The sequence below is a fragment of the Schistocerca americana genome, chromosome 1, assembly GCF_021461395.2.
Source record: "Schistocerca americana isolate TAMUIC-IGC-003095 chromosome 1, iqSchAmer2.1, whole genome shotgun sequence".
In the NCBI taxonomy this organism is placed as follows: Eukaryota; Metazoa; Arthropoda; class Insecta; order Orthoptera; family Acrididae; genus Schistocerca; species Schistocerca americana.
This window is the reverse complement of record NC_060119.1, coordinates 832,408,913-832,431,911: the sequence shown is the minus strand read 5'-3', so window position 1 is coordinate 832,431,911 and position 22,999 is coordinate 832,408,913. Positions and strand designations below refer to the sequence as shown.

Here is a 22,999-nt window from a genome sequence, read left to right as displayed (position 1 = left end):
ACTTTTATCATTTGTAGAAACATACAGATCATTCACTTTGCTGTACATACTTAGTTACAAACTGTAAGAAATTCACAGTGATGTTGCACAATCAACTTTGTATATAGGTAGATTGTCTTCTTTTTTCCTTTCCCATAACTTATTCTGTGTTCTTGTACAACTGTTAACTGTTTATTTTATCAACGCAATACAGTGAGTTGTGCAAGCAACGCTGACTGTCCCCTGACTGAAGCTTGCATTGACCAAAAATGTCAACGGCCCTGTGAAGTTCGCAATCCTTGTGCTCAAAATGCTGTCTGCATCAACACAAATCATGGCACAGATTGCAGCTGTGCAGAAGGATATCATGGGAATGGATATGTGGGATGTGTGCCAGGTTAGTTGCAATGTACCCAAAATATTTCAATAAGAAGACAATAACTGTAAGTAGAAAAAAATGTTTCAAATCATCTCCTTTCATCAGTAACAGGACCAAAGAACGTTTGTCAGTACAATGAGGACTGCCCTCCAGACAAGCTGTGTGACAGGCTGAACAGGGTTTGCATAAATCCTTGCTTGGAAGAAGCATGTGGTGAAAATGCTGAATGTGTTCCAACAAATCATGCTATTGACTGCAGATGCTTAGCTGGCTACTCAGGAAATCCTTATGTACAGTGCAACAGAGGTACGTCAAAGACAAAAAGTCATTGGTGTCTATACTATGTATTGAGCTACAGTATATCAGTTCACTGTAATCACGCCACAAACAAATAAATTCTTGTTTATTCAGTTGCAGGCTGCCGCAGTGACAATGAATGCCCTGCAAATGAGGCCTGTGTTAATGGCAGATGTGGAAATCCTTGTCAGTGTGGAATTAACGCAGTATGCAACGTTCTGAAACATAAGCCAGTTTGTAAATGTTTACAAGGATATACAGGAAACCCGGAAGTGGAATGTAGAGGTAAGTACTGCAGCACAGACATGCTCCATTTGACATTCCATTGTGAGCAAAAAAAAAAAAAAAAAAAAAAAAAAAAAAAAAACTGTCATTCAATGAGATCTACGATGGTTATCTCCTAAACAACGCAAAATGCAATATATTATGTGTGTAACTAAATTTATAATTCATTATACGTGAAACTATAATGCATATAATTTTCAGCACCATCGGATCCTTGCAATCCAAACCCTTGTGGCATAAATGCTAAGTGCGAGCTTGACAATGGGAACCCAATATGTTACTGTCCTAAGGGAATGACTGGCAATCCGTTCAAAAACTGCAGTAAGTATTTCTTTCTTCTTTCAGTCAATAACTTTCTGTACCATACTTAAGTTCTAATATTATGAACCATCAGTTTAAGTGAACTGTCAGCTTAAATCACTGCGTTGAAACGCTTAAACATGGTGATTACAAACAGTAATTCTTCGAACTCGTATAGACAGCATACAATAGGGACTCACCAGCAGTAACTTATAAGCGAATAGGAGACAGGTGATAGTATTTCGTGTTGTAGCACATGAAGAAACTGAACCCGTCATAGAAGACCACAGCTATGGATATAACTGACAGTACTGCGTAGTTTTTTTAAATGTACCACTAATAATCAGCTACAATAAAATTTCCGTGTACTTTAACAATAACATGGAATTCCTATAATAAGGATTATTGTACAGCTTATAATATGGAAAGGTTTGCACCATGCAGCACAATTTATAAGTAGCTTATGCTGACTTGAAAAACTAAATCAGTTGCGTTGTATATCGTAAACCTTTGATGTTCCCCTCTTTCTCTCTCGCCCTTTACGGCTTATTCCATAAAAGTTTGGCACTGTTGTTAAGTTACATTTTTTTTTCACAATGGGACCAAAAGGAAGAGTCAACTGGGAAGGTACATCATTATCAGGAAAACATCTGATTTTCTTTTATTTTTAATCGAAACCAAAGGTTATGATATTAACCAACATTAACTCACGTGAGACAAAAATACTGCATGATAATAACTAATGCAAGAAAATGTCTAGTTGTTCTTGCAGCAATCTGTCAAAACGAAAGGGATAGCTGTTTCTTTGCACGAGCAAAATGTGTCTTTTTCGATAGCACTGCATCTCCATTATTATCCCACAACGGCACTTAAGCATGCGCTGTGCAATACAGGTACAGTCACAGTATCGCTGACTAACAAATGAATGGTCATGGGTGGGATATCCCGCGTTGTTCAAATCAGGGGAGCCATATTGTGATTAACTAGATTTTTTTCATTTCTCGTGCTCTGTTTTCCTACAGCATGCGCATTGTAAAAAGGTAAATTATTTTTGTGTAAAATGCTCTATACTCATTTGTAACGATATCCGTCCCTTTGAAAAGGAAGGGGAAACGTAACGAACTCCTCCCAACAAAGGTATGTTCATTCCAAAAGACAGTAGTCTCGTTGATGACCAATGCAGAAATTACGAGCAAATTTAAAACACGGTCCTCATAAGCGTACATGCTTGCCATATTTGTTACGAAACTGCTATTTTCACTTATTTAGCATTGTTTGGTTAAAATTAACTTTGCGTATCTTGTGGAACGCAGTTTTCAGCCCTAATACCTATACAGCTTGATTGCTGTGTCGATTTATACTTTTCTAACCAGCATCTGCACAATACAAAATCCACTAACAGTGTATCAAAACACACTCACAAGTTTTAGCTGTACCTTAAAGTTAACGTGTGAAGTATTTCCGATATGTAAATAACATTAGTTATTTGTAAATAATCTCTTCTAGGTCTCTTAATGTTCTTTCATTTATTACGACGAGTTCGGATACTGTCATCAACAGATCCAAAACTTAGAACTCGTGAAATAAAGTTCAGCGTCAGGAACTGATCCTCCTCTTCTTTTCGAGAGTAGGTCGCTTAGGACCCCGCAGAATCGACTCTTTTTCATCTTTAATTAGCCCGGCATCTTTTGTGCGTAACGAGTGAGCGTGTTTCCATTGCTCTGTCTATGTCTGGAGTTTGGTCCTCTCTTCTTCCTCGAAAGCAGCTTGCCTGATTGCATCTCGGTCCTATAAAACTGGCCGTTTTATATTATTTGTACCAGTTGGATCCAGTAATGCAATTTAGACTTTTTGTGTCAGTTCTTTCTATGTGTCCCATGAATTAGATTCCTTGTAAGTGTGATTTTAGATATTTGCCTGTAGATTCCCGTTCTGGGTCTTGGATGATGAATTCAATCTTTTATTTTTGGTCCTAACATTTTTCTAATAATTTAAAGTTGTTACGCTGTTTTCCTCTTTTTTGTTGGTGAACGGTGTACCTGATATGAAGTGTACATCAAGTTTGATCACTGTTTTTAATGTTGGATTTTTCCATTTCTAGGGAAGGTATTTTTTGTTAACTAAAACGTGTTTTCTATTTTCTTTTTGTTACAATTTTCATTGATTCCTTCATCTATTTTAACATTATTGCCAATTTAGAGCATACATGGTTCTGTTTTTATATCAGTCTTGCTCCTTTTTTCCGAGAAATTCGCAGTCCAGCTCAATGACGGGAAAATATGCCGGGAACGACGCTTGGTTCGGATTCCACGTTAAACTGAAGGCCCCATTTCCCACTTAGGATTGTAGGTTAAAGACGTGCAAGTTGCCGAAGTGATGGCCAATTGAAATAATTTACAAACAAGCGGTTGAAGTGGCTTTTGAGGATTCCTGGCAAATGACGCTACATTAATTTCTCTTTTTAATATAATCCAGTTTTTCCCAGTCGTTCTTGCAATATTTCAAGCTGTTCTTGTGCGTTTGTCATGTCTCTGGTAATCAGTGCAATGCCAGTTGCAAAGGCTAGACAATGTAATACTACACTTCGAGATTAGGTCCTAAACCAAATAGACGTACACTTAGTTCTTTGTTTCAGTCGTCATAAACGATGTTTTTCGAAAGCCTGCAGTTGCGCCGATAAGGATTTAAACAGCAGGATACTACACCAGCTATGTTTTTCCCACGTATGGCATGACGCATTTCAGGAATTTATCCCCATTTTCAAGTGCTATGGGAAGTAACGCTACTATTATATGAAAACTCTTCATGTTTGTTGTTCTGTTTCTCCGACCACCCATTCGTCTTTTTATAGTCTCAAGGTATTCTGCCACCGTTATGCAGAAGTATATAAACACGTAAACACTCACTCAACACGTTTTACTTTTGTACCATGTTACGATTTTATGTACGGCAATCAGTTTGTATGAAATTTTGCATAACGAAGGAGGCACAATAACGCTATGCAGCCACGCTGCCAGCTACTGGCACATGGCGCTTTGCTGCTCGCCTGGAGCTGTTCATCGAAAATAATTACTTTGCAGTTGTTCACAAGGTGGCAGAGTGCTAGCGGAGTCAAATAAGGCAGTGCTGCAGTGACACTGAAGCAGTCAATTACGGCTCAAGTTTGCAGCAATGGTCGCGGCGCGAAACAAAACCAGCTTGATATCACCGCTTGAAGAGGATCGTTTGCGAGCAGTGATGGTCAGGTTAAGTGGGCCGACAAGACTTTGTGGGCTTGTTTCATCACCGCTGGGCCGTGCCTGCGAGTGGAAAGCTGCGAGGTGTAACCATAAATACGTACTTATGCCGTATAAAGACGGCTGCAGAGCAAGAGAAACAAAACAACACACACGCAGATATCATTTACAATTCCAATATAAACTTTCACAGCACATGACAACGGAAATAAATTCCTAGAAGCTTCGTACTATGAAAGAGAAAACTTACGTGGCGCTTTATTTCATCGTTTAAATCGTTATACAGCTGATCTCGCTTTGTTACCGAGTAAATGAATTAGTTAAAAAATTACAGATACGTATTTAGGCATACAGCTATACCAGATGCTTTTGTGCTCCACAGTTCCAGAGGGCGAGCCGTGCTCGCCGAACCCGTGCGGGCCCAATTCCGGGTGCCGGCGCGTGGCTGGGTCGCCCGTGTGTTTCTGCCTGCCCGAGTTCGAAGGTAGCCCGCCAGCGCGTCCGTGCCGGCCGCCGACCAGCCCGTGCGAACCGTCACCTTGCGGGCCCAACACGCAGTGCGCCGTGCAGCAGAGCGGCATCGCACGCTGCACCTGCCTCCCCGGCTTCGTCGAGAGCCCCAACACGGTGCGCGGCTGCGTGCCTCGCCGCTCACACTGCGACCCGTCGCCATGCGGGCCCGGCGCCGCCTGCGACCCCGACCGCGACCCACCATGCTACTGCCCCGACAACACCGTGGGGAACCCGTACCGTGGCTGCGCAGGTATGTCTCTGCCCAGCAGTCTCACAATATGAATCAAACTCATGTAGTGTTGTTACTCATTTGATGCTGTTAAGTATTAAGCAACGCGGAAGGCGTGTCACAAAGAAAAGCATGTGAGGAGAAGTTATAAGATTTTAATTATCACCGCGAAAAAATATGGTTACGTAATTAAACTTTTGATTTTTTGCGGTTACAAGTCCGCAGTCCTTTGTTGTTGTGGTCTTCAGTCCGAAGACTGCTTTGATGCAGCTCTCCATGCTACTCTATCCTGTGCTAGCCTCTACATCATCGAGTAACTACTGCAACCTACATCTTTCTGAGGCTGCTTGCTGTATTCATCTCTTGGTCTCCGTCTACGATTTCCACCACCCACACTTCCCTCCAACTATAAACTGGTGATCCCTTGATGTCTCAGAATATATCCTACCAACCGATCCCTTCTTCTAGTCAGGATGTGCCACAAATTTATTTGCTTCACATTTCTATTCAGAACTTCCTCATTACTTAAGTAATCTACCCATCTAATCTGCAGCATTCTTCTGTAGCACCACATTTCAAAAACTTCTATTCCCTTCTTGTCTAAACTATTTATCGTCCAAGATTCACTTCCATACGTGGCTACACTCCATACAAATACTTTCAGAAAATACGTCCTGGCTCTTAGATCTATACTCGATGTTAACAAATTTCTGTTCTTCAGAAATGGTTTTCTTGCCGTTGCCAGTCTACAGTTTATATCTTCTCTACTTTGAACATCATCACTTATTTTGCTGCCCAAATATCAAAACTCATCTACTACTTTAAGTGTCGCGTTTCCTAAATAATCGCCTCAGTACTACCTAATTTAATTCGACTACGTTCCTTTATCCTTGTTTTTCTTTTGTTGATGTTCATTTTGTATTCTCGTTTCAAGACCCTGTCCATTCCTTTCAACTGCTGTTTCAAGTCCATTGCTGTGCCTGGGAGAGTTACAATGTCTTCGTAAAAGTCAAAGTTTTATTTCTTCTCCCTGAACTTTAATTCCTACTCCAAATTTTTCTTTTGTTTCCTTTACTGCTCGCTCAGTGTACATATTGAATAACATCGGGGATACGCTACAACCCTGTCGCATTCCCTGCTCAGCCACTGTTTCCCTTTCCTGCCCCTCGACTCATGTAACTGCCATCTAGTTTCTGTATAAGTTATAAACAGCCTTTCGCTCCCTGTGTTTTGCTCTTGCTACCCTCAGAATTTCAAATGGAGTGTCCCAGTCAACATTGTCAAAAGCTTTCTCCAAGTCTACAAGTCCTATAAACGTAGCGTTGCCTTTCCTTAACCTACCTTCTAAAAAAGTCGCAGGGTCAGTATTGACTGGCGTGTTCCTACATTTCTCTGGAATCCAGACAGGTCGACTTCTACCAGTTTTTCCATTCTTCTGTAAAGAGTCCGCCCCGATAGCTGAGTGGTCAGCGCGGCGGTCAGACACCCCAAGGGGCCCGGGTTCGATTCCCGGCTGGGTCGGAGATTTTCTCCGCTCAGTTACTGGGTGTTGTGTTGTCCTCATTATCATGCTTCGTTTAATAACACACGAAAGCCACCGCTTTTAGGCCTTGGGAGGTTTACCTCCATTTCTTGGATTCCTACCAAAATGACTCGTTATATAATCACTTATAGAAAATAACATATCTAACAGACACACCAGCACTCACTTTTTTCTATTATTTTATTGGTTTCAGGCTAAGCCTATTTCACCAGACGCAATTATGTCATTTAATGATACAGAGAGCACATTTTTCTAGCTACGTTGTCAAATATAATACATAATTGTGGAAGATAATTAGTCTACAACGTACGTTAGTGCGACTGCGCCATTAAAATAAAAGCCACAAGGTTTTAATATAAAATACAATCTTATATTCATGTATTGAACATAAGGAAAGATGCTCAGAATGTATTGAACCATAAGGAAAGATGCTCAGATTTTAAAATTCTTTTGTACAAAGACGAATCAAATAGCAAATACATTTGGCAGCGGACCTGTCCATGGAATTAGGCGCTATTTTAAGAGAAAAACAGTACTTAATTTTTAAAGTATTATAGAGAGTAATTGTTCTTGGAATACTTATTTCATGCTAAACCCATTTCACCAGATACAATGTGTCACGTAATGACACAAACAGGACACTTGTCTGATTACATAACAAAATACAAAACATAATCATGCAAGATAATTAATCTACAAAGTACACTAATCCGACTGCATCTTTACAAAAAAAGCAAAAAATTTTCAATATAAATACAATTTCATATAGACACAATGAAACAGAAGAAAAGCTCATCTAAGAGAAAAATAATCCTTAATTTTTAAAGTACTGTAGAGTGTAATTGTTCTTGGAATACTGCATTTATCGCATTGTGTCAGTATATCAACAATGTCCTTGTCAGTGAGTCAAGAATCACATCTTAAATAGCGTATTAATATAAACAGATGTCTCGTTTTACTAATGGCTGTTCATGTGACCTGCTCTTAATAGTCACAATTTCTTTTCTTGTGAGCCCTGATTTGGAAAAATAATGGCGCGTTGAGTCTGTTGCTGAATCGCCCAGTATTATGTGCCTTTTATGTTAGATCCATGTCCACTAACATTTTCCATTCAGTTTTTGCTCGATTGGCGAGTATACTATGGAAATCAGTATGTGATATGGTTAGGTCGGTGGAAAGTAGATGCTACACAATTTTCGCCAGTTGGTCTGCACGTTAATTACCCTTAATATCAACATGTCCCTGCGTCCACATTGTAATAGATGGACCAGCTGACGGAGACCCATTGCTCTGTCGAGACTTCTCAGTATAACGAGTGCCAAATTATTTAATAGTTTTTCTCTTGGGAAGGGGGGGGGGGGCTCGTAAGAGACTGCAGGCGCTCATCAACTCGTTACTTATTTAAGAGTTCGTCGACTGGAGTGTCGACTATGCAAAGAATAGCTCGAAGAATGGCGTACAGCTCGGCGGTTAATATCGCCGCTGCCATCGGTAGCACTCTTTGAAGGCAATATTGAAACCTTTCTCGAGACATTTTTGATGTGTTTTCAGAGCGCACCAAGACGCTGTGTAAGCCCGGTCCGTGCGGCGCGAACGCCGTGTGCTACGTGGTGTCGGGCGGCCGCGAGGAGTGCGACTGCCGGCCCGGCTTTTCCGGAGACGCGTACTCGGGTTGCACGGCGCAGCCGCCCAGCCCGTGCGAGCCGAACCCGTGCGGCCCCGGCGCGCGCTGCGAGGTGACCCCCAGCGGGCTGCCCATGTGCCAGTGCCCCGCCGGGCTCTCGGGAGACCCGACCGGTCCCAAGGGCTGCGGCGGGCCCGAGTGCCGCACCGACGACGACTGCCCACTCACCCTGGCCTGCACCGGCCTGCGCTGCAGGGACCCCTGCCCCGGCTCCTGCGGCGTCGGCGCCTCCTGCCGCGTCGAGAAGCACCACCCCGTCTGCACCTGCCTGCACGGACTCGTCGGCAACCCGCTGCTGCGCTGCTCGCCTCCGCAAGGTCAGTCTCAAATACCAGGTCAATAATTACAGTCCGGGTAATATACTGCCTCAGGGCGTATACACTGTTTCTAACTTGTTTTAATGTGTTAAACCTTCAGCATTCGACTATACCTCTTGAATAGATTATGACAGCTTTTTAAAGTTTGTAATTCGGTCAATAATTATATGAAGCATTGAAAATCGTGTTTTCATTGTCCTGGAAGCAGCTAGATAGGCAACCTGCAACTATACCTGACTGACAGTGCACCAGGTTAACCATTAGGCAATATACATTACTTTCATACATAATGCACAGTGACATGTGTCTAATACCATCTCGACCTGCGGAAAAATGTTATCTACACAGAAAGGAAAATTGGTTACGGCCGGCCGCGGTGGCAGTGCGGTTCTAGGCACTGCAGTCCGGAACCGCGGGACTGCTACGGTCGCAGGTTCGAATCCTGCCTCGGGGATGGATGTTTGTGATGTCCTTAGGTTAGTTAGGTTTAAGTAGTTCTAAGTTCTAGGGGACTGATGACCTAAGATGTTAAGTCCCATAGTGCTCAGAGCCATTTGAACCATTTTGAAAATTGGTTACGTCAGGTGTTTGGTTCAAATGTCGCCATATTATTGTTTGTTCCGGATGATTTACTGCCAACAACAATTCAGACTCGTTCATTTACAAAAGGTTAGATGTGAGTGGCTGACTTCAAATGTGACCCTACTTTTCTTGGATGAGATACATGTGAAGGACATCCTAAAGTACATCAATAGATGAAAATGAGGATCAGCGATTAAAAGTATACAAAACAGCTAAACCCATAGGTGTATCAGAAAAATGAGTATTAGCCATATATTTTACACGAATAATTAACTACGAGAGAACCCTTAGGGAAGATATGCCCCTCCTGTGATGCATGCTGACCGAATACAAATCTGGCAATAAATCTTTTTGGCCGATTTGTTAGTGTATATGAGACGTAGGTCTGCCACGTCATGTTAGAAATTAAACAGCAGTCAAGTCAGTTTATCGAAGTCGGTGGCCCTGCGGAGGTAAGATTGCACATTTTCTCAGGTGGATAGACAGAACAGTGAATCGTGGTTTGGGATTGCAAAAAACTGGAGTATTTATGGTTAGAATACTTGAAAAACAATCCTATTTCGCAGATTTCCAACTTTTCCTTCGTTTAACGAAGTTTGTGGTCGTAAGACGTTTTGATTGTGGTGGAGAGATTATCGCAGCTGAGGAAAGGAATTTTGAGAACGTTCCAGAATCGCATTCCAAAAATGGAATCTGCTAGCTAGGATACCATTGGAGAAATTGCACTCATCAAACGGAGGACTACATATAAAACGCAAACCACGTTGCACTGATTCATGTAAATTAAATTATTTGCATATCCCAATGATAAGTAATTTGCTTCAGCAGTACATCCAACAGCGATATCGTAGCTTGGTCAGGGAAAATTTGCTGCGCTAAATCGGTAAGCTGCATCTCTAGGAGACTGTTGGAAGAGGAAGTACGGAGGAAATAATCCTATTGCAGGATCGATAGTACTGTCAATAGAATCATTATGATCGCAGAAGGCTTTTGATCGCCCGTACATCAAACGAACTGCGGCTAGGAATCCGAGTGCAACTAGCATCAAAAAAGTGCAACCTGCTTGAAAAAAAGTCTCAAATAAGTAGATGTACGTGTCATCGTGAAGATCATGATTATTGTGACTGTGGTCACCGTGAATAATTCTAAACATTATGTCTGTGGAGAATTCAACTATCGTGCCTAATTCATTATAAATCCTCTTCAAATTACCCTGCTTTCAAATAAATGTCACTGGTCTCAACTTAAGTAATTATGCAATTTTCATACGTTTTGATAAATACAGAGTATGAATAAGCTAGGCAAATACTTCTTACTGATGCCAGCTCTTATGCAAGATACTCATAATTTAATTAAATATTGTAGCCTACATTGTTGTAGCTATGTACTGTTGCAGCGAATGGAGAATGTTATCTTAGGTACTATAGTTTTCAAATCACCTGAAGATAACGTAAATAACTAAGCTTTGTAAGATGTGAGCTATATTTCAATTGAAATAAAGTTATTTTCATTTTAATCTCCGTTCAGTGTAACGAATGATTTTGGACACGAGCTGATGTGGAGAGCAACACATTAGCGTACTGAGAATATATAAAAAAAAAAAGCGACGTGACACAGTGAAATTTTAGTCATGGGCTGAACGTGATCAAGACAAGAACACTAGCACATTTTCTTTAGAATAGAATGTATCACAGCGAAAAGAATTTTGCCGAGACAGTGTTCGATTTTTCCGTCGCGCAGTGGACCGTGATTTAATTTTTATGGGTGACAAAACCTATCTCAAAAGAATCAACTACCTTGCTGTGCCATTGAGTCTGAAATGAGTTTTTTATATATTCTTCCGAATTGATTCCCACTGGGTATAGGCGAGGTCTGCAAGTCACCGTGTGTAAGAAAGGGGATAACATACGTGTAGAATTTCGTAATATTCCCATGGAGAATGTCCCAAACAAACGCTGATCCGGAATCAGTCAGACTCGCACGAACTCTGTTGGGACCTGTAAGGTAAAGGCGATAGTTGTCTGTAATTTATGATAGTGAATATTGTTGCTCGATGTCCGGCGTATGCACATATGGTCGGTGGCACAGGTCTGCCAGCGTCTCCGTGCGAGCCCAGCCCGTGCGGCGCCAACACCCGCTGCCAGGTGATGGGCGGGCGCGCCGTTTGCACCTGCCTGGACGGTTTCTTCGGCGACCCGCAGGCCGGCTGCCGGCCCGAGTGCACGCTCAACTCTGACTGCGCGCCCGACAAGGCGTGCCTCGACATGCGCTGCGTCAACCCGTGCGCCGTGGGCGGCGGCTCGCTCTGCGGCCTGGGCGCCGTCTGCAACGTGCGCGACCACACCGCCGTCTGCGAGTGCCCGCCCGGCTACATCGGCAGCGCATTCCTGCAGTGCGTGCCCAGGCGTGAGTACACCTTCTCCTCCCCGACCCTCTCTCCAGCACATTCTTATTCAACACACTGCAGTCATGGATTATATTTCACAAATGGTGCCGGCCGAAGTGGCCGTGCGGTTAAAGGCGCTGCAGTCTGGAACCGCAAGACCGCTACGGTCGCAGGTTCGAGTCCTGCCTCGGGCATGGATGTTTGTGATGTCCTTAGGTTAGTTAGGTTTAACTAGTTCTAAGTTCTAGGGGACTAATGACCTCAGCAGTTGAGTCCCATAGTGCTCAGAGCCATTTGAACCATTTCACAAATGGTCGCTGCAGTTAGTAATGCGGGAGTTAGACGGTCGACGCCGAGGTACTAGATAGTTCGAGTCGCTGCATGCAAAAACGCTTCAGCATTACCCCTTGTTTTTAACACTTTAAGAAAATATTTTGGCTCAACCAGACATACAATGTTAATCATCTTAAAAATTGATTACATTAAAACTGACACACTGGGGAATAACAAGCATCTATCCTCAGACATACCATCACAAGAATCAGGATAGCTAATCGAATTATAGCTGCAATGCTCTTGTTGTTGTAGCCTTCAGTCCAATGCAGCTCCATACCCTACTCTGTCCTGTGCAAGCTCCTTCATCTCTGCATAACTACCACATTCTACATCCATTTGAACTTTCTTACGGTAGTCAAGCCTTGTCTCCCTTTCATTTTTTCCTCCTTGTACACCCCCTCCCCTCCACACACACACACACACACACACACACACACACACACACACACACATTCCTCCATTACCAGATGCTTCGTATGTCCTATCAAGTGGACACTTCCTATACGCAAGCTGTGCCATAATATCTTTCCTCCACAATTCGATTCAATACCTCCTAATTAGTTACGCGAGCTACACATGTAATCTTCATTATTCTGCTGCAGCAACACGTTTCAAAAGCACCCATTGTCTTCCTAGCTGAACAGTCATTAACATTTCACTTCACTGGAAAGCTACCGCTCAGACAATGCATCCCGGAAAGGGTTCTTAACATTTAAATTTATATTCTATATTGTTAAAGTTCTCTTTTTCATAATTGCTTTTATTGAGACTGCCAGTCTCCATTTCATATCCATTCGACTTCGACCACCGACATGCATTTTGCTGCTCAAATGTGTCTCAGTTTCTGTTCTAATTTCATGGGCACTGTGCAGTTTACTTCAACTACATTCTGCTATCGTTGTTTTACTTCTGTCGATATTCATTTATAAACTCTTTTCAAGACTCTGTCCATTTTCGGGTTCCCAGGTTCGATTCCCGGCGGGGTCAGGGATTTTCTCTGCCTCGTGATGACTGGGTGTTGTGTGATGTCTTTAGGTTAGTTAGGTTTAAGTAGTTCTAAGTTCTAGGGTACTGATGACCATAGATGTTAAGTCCCATAGTGCTCAGAGCCATTTTTAACCATTTTCTGTCCATTTTGTTAAACTTCTCTTCCAAATCCTTTACCAACTTCGACTCGTTTAAAATGTTAGTGATGCAAATGGATTCCTAAATCAAAAAAATTTAGAAGAAATCAGAGGAATACGTTCTCGTTTTCTTCCCTTGGCAGTCCCCGAGTCAGTTCCCATGTTCATTGTGACCAATAGTATGTTGGACTGTAGAAGGTAATTTAACTGCTCCTACAGAGAGATTTCACGCAACCTCCAACGCCTTCAGCAACCGCACGCAAGGTTTTTATGTCTCTCACTCGCTAAATGCAAGCTACAGTATTAGTCCTACAGAAAAAATGAACAGGCCATTTTTGTAGGAAATTTAGTGGTGTTAAATTTTGTACTGGGATACGTTTTCGCCGGCGGCCACGGTTTTCGAGTCATTCAAGAAAAACTCGGTTGAAGCTTACTTTTGTACATTTATCTAGAATGATTCTAAAGCTACGAGCTGTAGCGAAAGCGCATCCCAGTACAAAATTTAACTACACCGACTTTGCTGCAAAAGGTCAAGCGTGTAACAGGCGTGAGAATATGGAAGCTACCTTGTGGTATTTATAGGCATTGTGGGTTGCATAAAGCACATAGGTAGGGGCAGCTGAATGACCCTGCATACTGAACTGTATGGTTCGACAGAGATGGTGGCCGACAAGAGGAGTACCAAGATAAGTAAACAAGAATGGTGAGTCTCGATTTTTATTTTATTTTGTATTTGTGAAACGATATATAACTTTTATTCGTTGGGCTATTCTGATGAGCGAGTGCCTGAATTTGAAAGCCTCTTGTTCAGCTACTGGCCATTTTTAATGTGATGTGATTTTAAGGCGATTAACGTTATAGGAGTAACTGAGCCGAAATATTCTCTTAAAATTTTAAATTACACAGCGACCTTAGTTCCATGTAGTTGGAGATAAAATCATACTTCGTGCCTTCCACTATTTCATTTCTGACTACTTTTGCCTTCGCCGTCCACTTATTGGACATCCAAAGGAAAGAGACCTACATTCCCAAAAGTTTAGTCACTGTTGCTTGAGGAGAGCCACGTAAAAGGATAATTATTTCCATTTTTCTGATGTATGGTGAAGTGGGGTTCAGCTCGCCGAAGTAGTGTTGCTAGAGCGCTCACGTGGCCCACAGCTTCGCCGCCGCCAGAGGCGAACCTGACGGCGTGGCGGCCCTGCTCGCCGTCGCCGTGCCTGGCCGGCGAGACGTGCGACGCCGTGTCCGGCGGCGTGGCGGCGTGCCTGCCGTGCCGCGGCCCGCTCTGCCGGCCCGAGTGTCTCACCGACTCGGACTGCCCGTTCGACCGCGCGTGCGTGGGCCGCGCCTGCGTCGACCCCTGCCCCGGCGCCTGCGGCCTGCGCGCCGTCTGCCAGGTCGTCCGCCACCAGCCCATCTGCAGCTGCCCGCCGCCGCTGCGCGGGAACCCCTTCGAGTACTGCGTACAGCCTGGTAGGTGCCGCTTCAGCCTCTCCTTAACTGCCTCCTGGCGCGGTGGGCATTACAGCAACTGGCTGCACAGGCGGGACAGCTTCTTTAAAGTGATACAGAGAAAAATAGTGACATCTTTATTTTTATTCATTTGTCAAGCCTCAGCTGCTATTATAATCATATTACTGATAGTTATATTCGGACCGTTTGTATGCAACCGAATAAAGACAATATTTGTTTTACCAGAAGGTCTTCGCCAAAATTTCTTATGGCATCGTCAATGGCGTGAAGTACGCATACATTTTCATTACTTGCATATTATTCTATTCTTCACTGTCGGATCAAAAGTATACCTACATCTACTATTGAATTTTAATAAGGGGCGTGCGCGCCCTTCGCCTTTATGACGGCTTGATCTCTGCTGGGGACACTTTTAACGAGGTGTCTGAATGTCGTTGATAATTCTTCCGGGTTATATGGCCGTGGTCCATGGAATACTTCTATTCCTAATCCTTCGTCCAATACTACGTTGGACATCCTCAGAGGTATGGCTGGTCCTATTGAGTCCTGAGGACCAGTCATACCTCTGAGGATGTCTAACGTAGTATTGGACGAAACGTTAGGAATAGAAGTATTCCATGGACCACGGCCATATAACCCGGAAGAATTTTCAACAACAGTACCATCCGGTCGTGAAAGCCTTCATTGTATGTCTGAATGTCCGCAGAGGAATGAGTCCATTCCGACTCAAAAATTGAGAAGATGGTGATATTGGATACTGGTTTTGGAGCGATGTCGACGTTGTAATTTATCCCAATCGAATTCCATTGTGTTCATGTCGCGGCCCAGGGCAGGTCCGTCCATTTCAGGACTGTTATTGTCTACAAACTACTGCCTTACAGATGCTGCTTTATGACAGTGTCCATTATCGTGATGATACAAACAGGTATCGGCTCCAAGCTGTTCCTCGTATGTTCAATGACTCGCTATGTGTATTAATATTGTTCTACTTGTGCTCTTTCTGTTTTATTGGTTACAACTGTTTGCAGCTGGCATAACAGTATCAAAATATGTTAACTGAAAATGTATATTTATTTCACTCCTCTGAGGGTACCTTAATAAATTGAAGCAAAAGGCATCTTGCCTTTAATCAGTAAGATAACTTTAAAATCAGTAACATAACGACTAGATTCTTAGCTATTGTGATCTCTTCACTCTGGATGGAGAGCTCTGAACATGTCCTAATTTGAGCTTGTCGATTCGGATAATGTAGAACACTTGGCTGTGTATTAATTGAACACAAATTCGGACAATTGCGATTGGTCACTTGCCAAAGATTTGTTTATATCCATAAACTAGTTATCGAGCTTTTCAGATACATCTAAGGATTACATATTTATTTCTGTAGCGTCAAGCTGTGTGCTGACTTGCAGCACTTGACAGGCTCCGTTTATATTTTCTATCGGCCACAGAATTAAAAATACGACAGCGTGCTCCATGTGCTTTACAAATGACACTGGTTGTAGTACTCAGAGATGCAGATAATCTTCCTGAAAAGTCCATATCAAATGTCCTGCATAGAGAATGTCGTCGTAGCATTTCCAGTGGATGCCTCTGTGACAATGAGTGGAAACATTGTTGCTGGTAGGCAATGCATCGCTTCAGATACCAAGTTGTAAAAATGTGCTCCACCTTAGATTAAGAAATTTCAAATTTTAATATCAGTTGAGTCTTAATAAGTACTTGCTTAATACATCCTTAAATTTGTAATTAGTTGTTGTATGTGTGATCAAACAGTGTCAACTTTGTTGAACATGCATCTCTATTATTTGCAACACTTGATATACCGAATTACATTTGGCTTATATAGTATCTAATTTATCGATACACGCTGCATCTCATGTCGTTGTTGTACGCAATAGTGGAATCTGATAGTAAAACGGAAACTCAATAAAGCAGAGTGAATTTTCGAATCAACTAATCATTGTCCACATCACGCTTGAGTTTTAAATGACAGAGCAGAACAGTCATGGTTTTTTCACTAGTTTTGAAAATATTCATTTTGTTCTTTTCTGGAGTATCTGATGTAACAGACTAATGTATTCTAACCTCGCTTCGTGGCCACCATGCTGTAGTTAGACAATAAACCAAATACGACGAGCTTTATCAGGTATACGTTTCGACATCCAGTTTATGTAGGGATCACTGTTACAACAGGACTGTCTTTTCAGTTCCGTTATGAAGAGATCCTGCGTCCCCGATTAGTGTTGTCGGCAGTTCGATGTAATGAGGCAGTCGGCAGTCCCCGTTCTCATCTTGAACTTGTGCGCTTTCCAGTTGCTGGAGACAAGACGGACACGTGTGCGACGGTGCGCTGCGGCGCTAACGCCGTGTGCCGCGAACGCGGAGGCGTCGTGGCCTGCGAGTGCGTGGCCGGCTTCGCGGGCGACCCGTACCTGGCGTGCCGCCCCGAGTGCGTCATCAACTCCGACTGCCCGCGCGACAAGGCGTGCGTCAACAGCAAGTGCGTTGACCCCTGTGTCGGCGCCTGCGGCCTCAACGCCCAGTGCCAGTGCATCAATCACGTCGCTGTCTGCTACTGCCCACCGTCAACATCCGGAGACCCGTTCGTCAACTGCTTCCCGTTCAAGCCTGGTTAGTATTTGATACAAGCTGTTTCAATGGATTCGTACTATGTTGTTGTTGTTGTTGTTGTGGCCTTCAGTCCGAAGACTGGTTTGATGCATCTCTCAATTCTACTGTATCCTGTGCAAGCCTCTTCGTCTCCATTTAAATCTGCTTACTGTATTCGTCTCTTCGTCTTCCTCTGGGATCTTGCCGCCCACATTCCCTTCCGATACCAAATTGACGATTAACTGATGTCTCAATGTGTCCTATCAAGCGATTCCTTCTTTTAGTCAAGTTGTGCCACAAATTTCTGTTCTGTCCAGTTACACTCAGTACCTCCTCATCAGTTACGCGATCTACCTACTAATCTTCAGCGTTCTTCTGGAGCACCACATTTCAGAAGCCCCTAGTCTCTTCTTGTCTGAACTGCTTATCCTCTACTTGTCACATCCATACATGGCTACACTCCAGACAATCACCTTCAGAAATGACTTCCTGACACTTTAAATTAGATGTTAACAAATTTTTCTTCTTCGGAAATGCTTTTCTTATCATTGCCATTCTACATTTTGTATCCTCTGTAATTTGACCATCGTAAATTATTTTACTTCCCAAATAGCATTACTCTTCTACTACTTTTACTGTCTCATTTACTAGTCTAATTGCTTCAGCAGCGCCTATTTTAATTCGACTACATTCCATTACCCTTGCTTGGCTCTTGTCAGTGTTCATCTTTCTCCCTCACTTCAAGACACAGTCCATTCCGTTGAACTGGACCTCCAATTCCTTTACTTCCTCTTACGATGTTGCCGACAAACTGCAAAATTTTTATTTCTTCGCCCTGAAGTTTAATTCTCTTTCCAAATTTCTACTTGTTTTCTTCACAGTTTTATCACTGTACAGATTGAATGACATTGGACTTAGACTACAACCCCACCTCACTCTCGTCTCAACCAATGCTTACTTCCCATTCATGGCCTTCGACTCTTACGACTGGCGCCTGGTTTCTGTAAAAGTTGTAAATACTATTGTATATCAATGAGTATTAAGTTCTCATCATTTCAGTACTTCAATAACACTGTTCCGTGTCACGCACATAACGAGTGCTTTGTTGGTGCTCGGCAGAGCCGACGCTGCCGCGTCCGACGAACCCGTGCGACCCGTCGCCGTGCGGGCCCAACAGCCGCTGCCTGCCGTCCTCACAGGGCTACGCGGCGTGCTCGTGCCTGCCCGGCTACGTAGGCGCGCCGCCCGTTTGCAAGCCCGAGTGCGTCGTCAGCTCGGACTGCCCGCAGTGGCAGGCGTGCCTCAGCCAGCGCTGCGCCGACCCCTGCCCTGGCACCTGCGGGCTCAACGCGCTCTGCCAAGTCGTCAACCACAACCCCATCTGCTCCTGCCCGCCCAACTACCAGGGAGACCCCTTCACCAGCTGCCACCCTCCTCTTGGTAAGTGTTTGCGACACATTTCAAATAGCTGACTGTCGGTGGCCTAGCTGATACCGCATACACCCGATCCTACTGTCCACATAAACTCTTTGATGACAACTGAGGAATCTTATGAAAAGTCTTAGATCCGAATTGGAGCGAAATTTGGAAGCGACAGAAAAGTTACACAGATGTTGCCACTGCTAGTGAAGTAACTCAAAACAATTAATTTATTAGATGAATTCCATTCTTAGTCATATAAATTCCTGTTTTGTCTGAGTACAATTTTATTTTGTACAGGAGTTTCAGTACTGTTACTTGTAGACTGGTTAAAAAATCTTTTCTTACTGTGCATTTCAGAAGACTATATCTCGACAATCGGGCACATTTATTTAAATTAACAATACATAGAAAATTTGTTCATCTGATGTTTGTGGGAAGCCTGTGACAGTCATCTAGTGATCATAGACTGCTTTTCGAATCCTATATGCATTACATATTGAAATAGTATGAAGAAATTGCAATGACAGGCTCTAAATTACTGCAAGGAACGTACAAAACGAAAGCACTGTTCTACAAGAAAGCCACTCAGATTTGGAAATCTGGGATTTGTGAATCACATTTTTCAGTTCTGCTCAAAATGTACTGCGTACAGAGCCTGCAGCGTAGCACAACCCTTCTTGTTCAGTGGTTAACAAAATGCTGTTCAAGACAAACCTACTTTTTATTGATTTTAAATTAACATGCTGATGATCTAGCAACTTGAAATGTTAAACATAGCCCAGAACTGCATAACAGTGCAATATTAACTCGCTTTCTTGTTGGTCTGTTTGGTTGGGGTGGGGGTGAGAAAGGTTGGTAACGCCTGAAATTAGGCTTCCCTGCATGACCAGTGTGTTATGCAGAATGTGTTCCAACAGTTATACATGTGGACAGGCATGCTAAGCAAAGGGGGAGGGGGGGGAGGAGATGGAGAGAGAGATGCGGAAGAGGAAATGGACAAAGAAAGAGTGTAGGAAGAGACGAACGGCACAATTGGGGGGAGGGGGGGGGCAGATAGCCAGAGAGAGGGAAAGGAGGAACTGAGCAGAGAAAAGGGGCGAGAAGGAGATTGACAGAGTGAGAGAGGGGGAAAGAGATAACAGAGAGAGGGCAGAGGAGGGAGAGGTGTGCAATATGTGGACATATGCGTACAAGGGCGAAGCTGTGGGTATAAAGTTAGTACTGAAATAAAAATCTGAGAAGGAATCATATAAAATTAATTTTGCTTACTTCTTTATTTTATTTTTTAGGAAAATAACGAATAAATTGATATATAATTAGTCAGTAGATATAACTCTAGTCCATTTCGGACATTATCAGATGAAAATATACTGAAATAAAAACTTTAAATTTAACATATTTCTCTCCTGCAATCTAATCAATACGTTTAAAACCCATTGCAAATTTTCACACACTCCAGACTAAAGAGCAGCAAATAATTGTTTCAATAAAAATAATATTTTAATTACCACGTTTTTAAATCGGACTAAAAAGTATATAATAATTTCTCCTTGATACATACAATTCTTAACTCCATATAGATAAATCTGAAAATTTGTGTCTGTGGATTATGAAGAGCTATGTAAGATTAAAAACGAAAAAAGTTGGGCGCATGCAGTAGATAAAAGTAACGAGGTATATATTCATCCAACAAATACGTATTGTATTTGCCCCACGTTTTTCGTTTAAAATCTTACAAGTAATTGTGTAGCTATTAAAAATTCACAATCACAGATTTTGAGGACTATCTGTGTTGGATTAGGAGAAATTAAAATTTTTAGCTCTATTTAACAACGTGGATGTCAAAGATCTATTTTTATTTAACCAATTATTCTTCTTTTCAGTAAGTGATTGCTTCATTTCTCCAGTTGTCATCGGCATTCTTAGGGAATGTGTATTATGTATAGTAGTTAAGAACGGAAGATCACATAAAAATGAATACCAATTACGTCTGCGTAGCTGAATGTGTGGAATTAGACAGTATATATCTGCTTCCTAGAAATTGTTGTAAACATCGCCACTGAAACAGAGCAGGCCCCAGGTTCTAGTAACGTAGCGACTGAGGTTAGACAACAATTGTGACACTGTGTTATGGGGTGATGCAGTGGAAGGCGAACCGAAGCAACCGAGCGGCGACCCGTGCAAGCCGACGCCGTGCGGGCCGTACTCTGAGTGCGCCGTGAAGCAGGGCCGGCCCGTGTGCTCGTGCCAGGCCAGCTACCTGGGCAGCCCGCCCTTCTGCCGGCCCGAGTGCGTGCTCAGCCAGGAGTGCCCGCCCTCTAAGGCGTGCATCAGTGAACGCTGCCGCGACCCCTGCCAGCAGGTGTGCGGCTCCAACGCCAAGTGCGACGTCGTCAACCACACGCCCTTCTGCTCCTGCCTGCCCGGCTTCGAGGGCGACGCTTTCGTCGGATGTACGCCTGTGCGAGGTGGGTACCTCTGTCCAACCCCTTAATTGCCCCTTGTGTTGTTAACTGAATAAAAAGCAAATTAATAGAATTATGAAACCATTAGTCCTACCGCTAATATGAGCATTTGCAAGCACACTGGGAAAAATTAACATCCCCAGAAGACATCATGCTAACGCAATCTAACACTGCATCCAACTTTTATGTCATCTTCCAGCGAGGAAGAATGTCCTCAAGTATCTTCAGGGATGCCATGTTCAGCCGAAGCCAAAATGGCTCTAAACACTATAGGACTTAACATCTGAGGTCTTCAGTCCCCTAAACTACTTAAACCTAACTAACCTAAGGACATCGCTCACATCCATGCCCGAGGCAGGATTCGAACCTGCGACTGTAGCAGCATCGCGGTTCTGGACTGAAGCGCCTAGAACCGGCGGCCGGCCATCTGAAGCCATTCGTTGAGTAAATCCAGTAGTGCTAGAAAAATATGGCGATATTGGTTGCTACCTTTCACGCGCTGCTCAAAATAACTCCAGACATTTTCTATGAGGTAAGATCGGGTGATTCAGATAGCCACACGAAGTGCGATGTGGATCATAAGAGTTGGTCCGACCAAGAACTTACGTGTGCACCGCTATGAACATGGTTTTGCTCCTCTTCGAAGATGAGAGTGTCCACTGCATACTCATCACGAAGATGTAGAAGAATGAGCAACATTGGGTCGCCAAGAACTTAAGGTAAACACTCTGGTTCATGTTCATGGTAACTTGAATGCGTGAACCAAATTTCATGGTCCAGAAACAGGACAAAAAACGTCGCCGAACCACATATGGTGTGAACTACGCCCTCTACACACTACCGTTTAAACGCCTCATTGGGCCGTAGGTGCACTCGACACACTTGAAAAGAAGCCAAATCGCGACTAGCTGGACCACACTAAACATCTCCAGTCGACTGCTTTCCAGTTTCTGTGTTTTTTGACCGACTGATGACGCTAAGATAATTGTACCGCTGTGTGCATTGGCCTTTTGCTACGTACCCGACTCCGAATGTCTCATTCCATTCCCTTAGTAATTTTCGCTCAGTAACTGGTTGAGTGGACCTGTAGTCACCTACAGTGCTAGTTCCTGTCGTGTTTGAAACCGATTTTCATTGATAAGAAATGACATTCATCGCTGGTCCGAGCTCCCTTGTTGGTTGGGATCTTTTAATAAGAGCGGATCAAAAAGTTTTCGTTCTAAGGCTGCACAGTCCAGAACCGGTATGCAACTTAGGCAGAACAGCCTTTAGCATTGAGGCAATCATTCCAGCGACGCACAAGGTCGAAGATGTCCGTTTGGTAAATCACTGTGTCCCAATCCGTGAAGAAGTCCGCAACTGTCTGCTGCACATCCTCGTCTAACAGGACTCGTCGACCCTTCAAGCACTTTTTTAATGGACGGATAGTTCCATGAGTAGAGATCAGGACAATAGGGCGCGTGCTCGAATGTTTCGCACTTGAGTTGGCGTAATTTCTGTGTTACGTCGTTTGCGATATAGGGAAGCGCGTCATCATGAAGCAGCAGCACACTTGGAGCACCATTCTACAACAGTGGGTTTGACAGATATGCTGCCCGATACACATTCTTCCCTCTACGCTGGATGTTTCCCGGTGTTTGTCCTTCAGCGTCGTAGGAAAGAATAACATCACGTTGGTCCTGTTTGGACGCATTTGGTAAAAACGTCGCCGTAGTTCACGTTCCCACATTTTCCGCACGCACGTCGGAAAGACCCGAATGCCATACTGATCCCTTGCCTACATGTCGGTGGTCATATACGCGCATCAGAGTCGCGCTGTCGGCCGGTATGGCCGAG

General features: G+C 43.4%; 1 protein-coding gene across 1 annotated transcript in view; it reads left to right on the top strand.

The window, feature by feature from the left end:
- Positions 1-22,999, top strand: part of LOC124594527 — a 605,846-nt gene that overhangs the window by 323,922 nt on the left and 258,925 nt on the right. The window contains exons 54-64 of the mRNA XM_047132903.1: positions 194-376; positions 464-664; positions 770-940; positions 1,142-1,261; positions 4,859-5,239; positions 8,313-8,762; positions 11,442-11,750; positions 14,349-14,663; positions 16,989-17,297; positions 18,396-18,716; positions 20,843-21,166. Coding sequence (XP_046988859.1) covers positions 194-376; positions 464-664; positions 770-940; positions 1,142-1,261; positions 4,859-5,239; positions 8,313-8,762; positions 11,442-11,750; positions 14,349-14,663; positions 16,989-17,297; positions 18,396-18,716; positions 20,843-21,166 — 3,084 coding nt within the window. The remainder of the gene's footprint in view (positions 1-193; positions 377-463; positions 665-769; positions 941-1,141; positions 1,262-4,858; positions 5,240-8,312; positions 8,763-11,441; positions 11,751-14,348; positions 14,664-16,988; positions 17,298-18,395; positions 18,717-20,842; positions 21,167-22,999) is intronic.